General features: G+C 39.0%; 1 protein-coding gene across 1 annotated transcript; it reads right to left on the bottom strand.

Annotated features, from left to right (window-relative positions):
• Positions 1 to 204: 204 nt before the first annotated feature.
• LOC115655174 (protein NDNF-like) lies at positions 205 to 7,265 on the bottom strand. The gene is given in 6 exon segments (XM_030570391.1): positions 205 to 3,204; positions 4,488 to 4,621; positions 7,081 to 7,135; positions 7,138 to 7,194; positions 7,197 to 7,224; positions 7,226 to 7,265. Coding segments are annotated over 6 exon segments (1,665 nt in total). The 5' UTR covers position 7,265; the 3' UTR covers positions 205 to 1,852.
• Positions 7,266 to 8,105: the final 840 nt, after the last annotated feature.

Here is an 8,105-nt window from a genome sequence, read left to right on the forward strand (position 1 = left end):
TTCTTGGAAAGCTGGAGTACAGAAGTTGATGGGAGAGCACTCTGCCATCGACTTAGTGGGTCTTCACCAGACCCACTAAATAGACACCTCTGCATCGATCGCGGCAGTGCTGACTTAGCTTTAAGTATAGACATGCCCTATATGTATGTACAGCACTTAGCACAGTGAGGCCCTAGTGCTGACTGGCACCTATGAATAATAATAATTAACAATAAGTTGAAACCTTGATGCTCCAGTAATGTAAAGGAAGGTCTAGTGTGCACCATGTACAATAAATACATGTGCAGTAGAATTACGCACTTACACCTGGCTTTGTGTAATTTTGGAGAAAAACAAATAAAGCAGATCAATTTTCTTCAGAGATATCTGGGTCTGTTAATGTTTTACATTACTTTATATATGAAATCCAGATTTGCCAAGTGTCTGAGTTCAAAAATCTCTTCTGTCGGTGGATGAGACTGATCATAATTGTTTATGAAGATTTTTTTTGGAGGGGGGGATTTTTTGTTCAAAATATTCCTCATACTGTGCCTTTTCCAAAATTTAAAAGAGACAATCAGAGAATCAGAGATAATAAGAACACCTGTGCTTGTCAGATTTTACTACAGACATACTACTTCATGCTACTCAATAAGAAAAATCACATTTTTTAAAAAGCAACACATTCTTTGAAATAGGCTGTGCTGGGGCTGCATGGAAGGAAGTCAGGTGCCTGCGTAGGATTGTGTGTGTGTGGGCATGGTGGGAAGGGCAACCAGAAAGTGATCTTGTGGGGAACTGATCCTCGTGCAGTTCTGCACAGTGCTGGTGTTTGCCAGGATCAGAAATTATGGGATGGGAATTCGTGTATCCCATTGTAAGAGTAAAATAATACATGCAGTGGGGGGTTTAATATGCAAATCTCTCTATAGGGAGGAGGAAGGATTAGTGATAATGTTCTCAGCGCTCCCTGTCTTGCTGCAAGAAATATTTTATTTCTGAAGCTCCAAAGATGATGCACCTTGTCTATACAATGTATGTGTATGTGTAGAATACATAAACCCAAACAAGAGTAGCAATGGACCTGAACTAGAACTGTTTGGATCAGAACTATCTTCCTTCTCCTCAGACTTCCCTACTCAGGTCTTTCTGTATATGGGCAGAGCCAGCAAACTGTATTAAACACCCTCAACTTTGAGGAAATTCAGATCCAATTCCTGGTCCAAATTTTGTGAGTCATGTCCATCTCTAAAGAAGAATAATTTCTCCACAGGAATGAATGCAAAGCAAATATGCAGGTAATTGTGACGTAGTTGTTTGAGAATCTCCTGTAATTACAGTTGACTAGAATATGGAGCTGCAGCAGTTGGACTCCCAGTCCACCGCTTTTATCAGTCTTGCACCTTTGTGCATGAAAGACGCTTTGCAGCAATACCAGTCTTTGTCCATTCACGAGCAAATCTCTCAACTGGCAGGGAAAGGCCAATCTGTCACTCTGGTGGTATCGCTCAGTCCCTCATTGACAGTTACTGAGATATGCAAAGTGAAAAAACAATGTTGGATTTTAAAGTAACAGTTCAATATTCCTTGAAAGGTATTTCACAACATTGTTTCCAAGTGTTATTTGTTTTAATCATGTTTTTGCTGCCAATGTGAGACAATTGAGAAAGAAACTTATATTGGAAAAAAGATGCCAGAGTGAGCCTAATTTTCTAGACAGTTGAAAAAATTATTTCCCCACAAATCTTGCAGCTTTAATAATTGTGTGTTATGCCCCAATATATTTTGAACTGCACAGAGCACTGGTGTTTATTGTGCATGTTTTTCATTTTGCTCCTTATTTATCTACCAGAAAACATTCATTGAAAAGCTCTCAACATTTTTTCCTGGTCCTCACAACTTTACTGTGATACCTTACCGGGATCCCAGAAGGTCCAGTTAGATAAACATCAAACAGGTAGAGAGTCCCTGCTTCCAATCCCTTGATGGTCTGTGTGGTGACTGCTCGTCGTAGATTTATATCATAGAAATATTTGCACAGCACTTTCTCAGAGTTGTGTCTGGATTTGGGCCCAGAGCACCTGTCTGCTCTCCAAACCTCCATCCAAACTTGATCCTCTTTGATCCTTTTCTTGTACACACAGTACTTGCTCTGCTCTTGTGTTCCTAGCCAAGCAATGGTGACTGAATTGCAGGTCCTCAGTTTACTAAAGGACTTGATTTTTAAGCTTTCTGGAAGAAGTGGGAAGACAGGCTTGTGGAAGTGAGAGGATACTTGAACTTTCACAGAAGAATTAGTATGGTCCATGGGCCTTAGCTGCACCAAATACGTGTCCAGCAGCTTTCCCTTCAGTGAGAAATGTCTGAAGCCTGCAATGTTTTCTGAGGCCAGTACTTTGCCATTCCTTGCTATCTGTACCTCTACTTGGCCACTACAAGATTGAAAGGTGAATTGAATCTTCTTGTGTCTAGCCTGGTACTGCAAGCTGTAGAATTTCTGCTTTTTCCCATCCAGGATTAAATGAATTACCTTCCCATCCTTCAGCTCAATAATTTTAGGCTCAGGTTCCTCAAGAGTTCTTGCAAATGTTCCAGTGTAGGCAGCACTTGCATTAGTGAGGAGGTTGACTACAAAAACATCAAAGTAATATTGAGTGCTGGGTCTAAGGTTGGGCACTGTATAAGTATTCTTGGTGCCCATGCATATCTGCCTCACTTCCCCAGTACTAACCCTGTTGATGATACTTAATTCACTATTGGACAATATCATCACCTGTTGATGGTCTAGAAAATATGGAAAGAGAGAAAGAGCTAGTGCTGGTGGTGATTTCATACCTGATGATCTGATAGCTGTCTCAGCTGCACATAAACTCTTGTAGTTGTGTTTTTCATTGACCAGAAGACAATACTGGATGTTTTCTTTGTGCTTTAAGACTGATGGGCTGTGTTTCCAAGCTAGAGTCACAGTTGCATGGTCAATCCCGATAACATCTATGCGTGGATCTACTGGGAGTTCTGGATATAAATGCCCGGATGTTGTGTCAGTTGTTAAGTATACAGTAATGTGTGTGTCTCGTTCAACTGATAGGAACTCCAGCATATAGAAAGCAGAATAGGAAGACATACCCATATAAGTCTCCACAGAATTTCCTTTATAGTTAAATATCATGGACACCAACTTCGGAATCTTCTGAGATTTTGTGGCTTCAAGAGTGTCATAATCACCTACACATGAAAAGCAGAACCCAATTGTTTTCTTTTTTCATGCCCCACAACAATTCATCACTTGCTACTAGTATTTTATGCTTTAGTGGCTATTCTTTTAATACTGCAAGAGAGAATTAATTTGTTCAAAAAGACTATAATTAAACTCCCAATTGCAAATATATTGACCTATATAGTACCAGATGGCATTGCAATATTCCGCTTTGTGTCAGTGTTTCTTCCTGTACTTTACTTTAGGACACTGACATTTTGTGCAGAATGAATTTCCTTTAGTCTGATTTTGTATCTTCCTCTGCCTTGTATGAACAAAAAAAGCCAGAGGCTTTGAAGGAATGCCCACTGAGCTAACTAGTCAAGTGCATCTCCCTGCTAATTAACATCTTGTTTCTGGCAGCATCTATCTTTTTTAATAATTAAAAAAATGTTATTTTTTTAAAACCTATGAAATACTTCTGGAAATTATAAAAGAGAATTATGTTTTCTTTTAACTTGAGGCAAACATAGCTCCAGATTATTCTATGCCTATTGCCCTCGTACATCGTATTCCCAGGGAACTAGAATCTGACCCATATTCATCCCTCTGCTGCACATTGTTACGAAGAGCAGAAAAGAGGAAATACCAGCCCAGGACGTCTGAGACACAACGAAGAGTGTGAGATTGCTCTGTTAAGTGCACTTCCCTCCCTCCTTGGTGATCTTATGGAACACTCTCCATTTGAACATTGTGTAGTTAGGGTCCTTGGGTTTTTGGGGTGGGGTGGTTCTAGTTTGTTAATAATGTAACTGGGCAGTAGCCACTCTATTTTCCATGCTCCCCTGCCAGCCTGGCAGATATCCCGGTGAGATTCCAGATTAACAAAGCTCATTGCATTGTTAACTCTCCCCCTCCCCAGCTTCTCTAACACTTCCAAAAGAATACGGTGAAGGGAACAAGGGACAGCACCCTCATCTGTGGCTATAAACTTGTCCTTTCCTTACACTACTCTGAGAAGAGAATGTGGGACAAACTGAATTTTATCTTGCAGGACTCTATTGAAGTCAATGGCAAAAATACCATTTATTCCAATAGGGCCAGGATTTCATCTGTGGAGTTTTGCGTCATATTTTTCCAAACTCACAGGTAAGTCCACAGGAAGGGAGATTTGGACCTATAACTTCAAGTTTGCCCAGGCCATTTTTGTTGGTGGTGAGATTTCCTAGGTTGGTGGCACTTCTTATGAATGGGCTACTTTCCCTCCTGCACTGATCAGACAGATTTAAGGTTCCTTCCATTTAGCTCTTACCACGTGCTGCTTTTCCAAGGAATTTTGTTGATGCCTTATGTACCAGTATACTCCATTCAATGGGAACATCACAGGGTGTGACGGTTACCGTGAAAGGAGCAGTGGCTCTGTCTTCCTCCAGAATGAAACAGTACCTGAAAATGTGGATTAAAAATGAACTGAAGGCATTAAGAAACACAGTCATACTGCAGAATCCCAGCAGGTAAAGTAATTAGCCATTCAGACTGAAGATATAAAAACTACATTCCACTGTAGATAATAACGACAATTCTACTATTTGGTACATTAAGAGAATAGCCTAGAGAGTGCTCTAAATTTTCTTATGTAAAAAGAATACATCCTGTGTTTCTTTCTACACCACAAAAGTTTTCTTCAATATTGTCCATTTATTACCGGGTAGATGTATTCCACAATACTGACTTTTTAGACTCTATAGGACAAATAAATACTATGGTATAATGGAATTAGGAAAGTGACTTCTAATAGAGCTCCATTCCCAGGCTAACACTAGGGAAATAAGCATGTGTTTTACCAAAATGTGATACCCAGGTTTCTTGCTTGGAGCAACCAGCAATGGGTTCTGTAAGAATAATATAGTATCTGAGCATCACTCTGTCTTCCAAAGGTCTGAGACTAAGAGGATCCATTTCATATCTAGTTCTACTTGTTCTTGATTGGCAGTGCTACCCCTCAGCTCTCCATCCCAACATGCCACTAGTCTCTCTAGTTGCAATGAGTCTACTCTGAGTCATCTGGAGGCTTATACACAGCTTGAAGACATCCATGAAAGCTACTCAATACAAAATTTATGTGGGCAGTGAATGCCCCCTGCGTATATGGAAAGTAGTTCCTACTCAATGCTCCAAAAGTTATGATTATACAGAGATTCAATTTCTTAACTTTACTTTTGCCTACTGGTGGAAACGCACTTGAGTAGCACCACAAATTTACTTGCTACTCTGCTAGCATACTGAATCCTCCCTGGAATCCTTAATCTAACCTAACAAGAGTTCAGTTTAACATATTTACTTTGAAAATTTGGCCCCCTGTGTATCACTGGTACAAAGTGACATCAGTTCCTGACTGATTCCAATAAAGCCTAATCTCCAGTTTTACTCCTTTGCTCTTTGTCTGCTCAGTCTCTCAATGGACTGAGTATGGCCATAGAGACAGGTGGACTCTGTTAGATCACAGTATAATAAAATATAAGTAATTCTAGTTTTGTATTCATTGGTGAGATATTATGGACACATAAGGTCACCTCAGAGAGTTTTTACTTATTTTGGGGGTATTGCTACTGGGCCAGAATTAAAATAGTTTGGGTTCCCACTGAGTATTTCCATATTTTTCAAATGTTTTATCTTCTTTTAATTTAAACCTGGGCTCTGAATTTTCTGGTTTTATGTTTGATCTTTGGAAAACGATAAGGTTCTTGTGAGGCTTTCAGTGCTTATAATTAAGTGTGTACTTCAAGCCTTTATTCCAGCTGAACCAAGTTAAAAAAAATAATATGAAAAATGATATGTACCTGTTAAACCACATGCTATAAACCCCTCTTTCTCTTAGAATTTCAATTTCTATGTCCCTTTAACAAGGAGAATTCTTAGGTTCAGTCTTGTAGTCATAATTTTGTTATATAACTACATGTGCAGTGTCCTGTTTTCTTTCTGCACAGTGCCCATCAGGACTGAGCCATCTGGCTTACCCTCTGCTCTTTGACCAGTCTGCGGAATGTATATCAGATCTATTGACACTAATAATGTTGGTTAGTGTCCAAAGAGTATTTGGGCTGAATCTTGTTAAAGGAAATCTCTTCCCAGATATCTTTCTGAGGTAGATACAGGGTACCAGATACACAGACACACACACACACATATATATATACACATACACACACACACACTGATTGACTACATACAAAATTCACAGCATTTTGGGAAGTCCAGGTTAACCTTCAAAGGAATTTCTATATTAAAAATTCTTTTGATCTATGCAAGCTAGTACTGCTCACACAAATACACAACTAAGCATGCAGTACATCTGAAAGCTGATTTTCAGTGTTAAAGTATACACTTATTGTAATGATTTGAGTAGTTAATTTATTGAGGAAAAATATTTGCAACTGACTTTGGCCTGAGGCCCTCGTGCTCCTACAGTTTTGTAGGTCAACTGATTAAGATATCACCTGGATATGCAGCAATAGCTATTCATTCTGGAGCCTAATGTAAACTCAGCAGTAATTGCATCAATTAAGAGGTCTGCCAGATAGCCAAATAGGGAAAAATCTTACAATTAATATACATAGCTGAAATCTATCTTAAAAAATCACTCCAGGTTCTAGTTAAGTTTTTCAGCTAAGAAGGCAAAAAAAGAAAGAGAAGGCCGGAGGGAGATATTGGAAGATACTTTCAAGGGACAGCAATTTTGCATTGCTTGGCTCAGGATACTAAAGGTAGCACTGCCAGAGCATTGCAGGTAGGCAGTGTACAGCAATTATCTCCTTGATATTAGCGGTAGGCAAGCCTGCCTGTGCCATAAGGCAGGAAATGAAAAACAACATACTGCAAATTTGTACTGAATGATTTGCTCCTACCTTTTAGGTATATCCTTCAACAGGTGGACTGTGGTTTCCTTACCATCTGCAAGAACAGGGAATGATTACAGCTGAAGAGATCACTGTTGAAGCTGTGTTGGGAACTGGTGGGCCCTTTATCGAATGACACAAACACATGGCCACCGAGAAGATGGAAAGGCAGGTAAAATCCGAATCTGAACATCGTCAGCACTACAAGTTGGGTAATAAAAATGTATAGAGATCGTTACCACTGGGGAAAACAAAAACAAAACAAAACAAACAACAACAAACATCTCTCCTTTCATGTACCTCTCATTGTGCTTTGCCAATAATCATCGTCACAAATGGTAAAAAATCAGGGTGCTGCAGCATGCTGCTAATCTGCCACTTGCTAAATAATTTATATTCATAGAGAAATGTCTCAGTGTCGTCCCAGCTCTCAGCAAAGATTAAATAGCAGAAGCTGTATAGGTCTCATATGACCAAATATATGATAAAAACAGTGTATATATTGCATGAGTATAATATGAGAAGAGAATTATAAATAAACTAAAAACAGGTGACAAATGAATGGACAAAATACATTTGAACATACCTTATCCTGGCTTCATTTATTACATTAGTTTACTTGGTAATTTTACAGATTCAGTAATTTGCAAGGAGTCTCCCACTCACAAATTAGTGCTAATCTATTGTATTCCTAATGCTGGTGCCACCTCTGTTTGTTTGTAATTCTATTATTATTTCAGATTGATTGTAAATTCATATCAGGATTACAGGTCTGTTCACAGAAAACAAAGGATATAAAAGGGAAAAGAGTATATGGAGAAGAAGGTGGTAGACCCCAGATGAGAGACAATGTGTTGGGACTTAGTCGATTTTAAATTCTTTGTGTCTTTTATTTAGAGGAAGCCTGTAATATAATGCAACGATTGGACAAATAGTTCTGAAATTCCAGCACTTTATATCGTCTTCCTTCCAGCATTCTTTCTCAGCAGATGTACTTTAGGATGTTTCCAGTCAATCTCTGTAGTCTCTCAGTT

The sequence above is a fragment of the Gopherus evgoodei genome, chromosome 7, assembly GCF_007399415.2.
Source record: "Gopherus evgoodei ecotype Sinaloan lineage chromosome 7, rGopEvg1_v1.p, whole genome shotgun sequence".
Classification (NCBI taxonomy): Eukaryota; Metazoa; Chordata; order Testudines; family Testudinidae; genus Gopherus; species Gopherus evgoodei.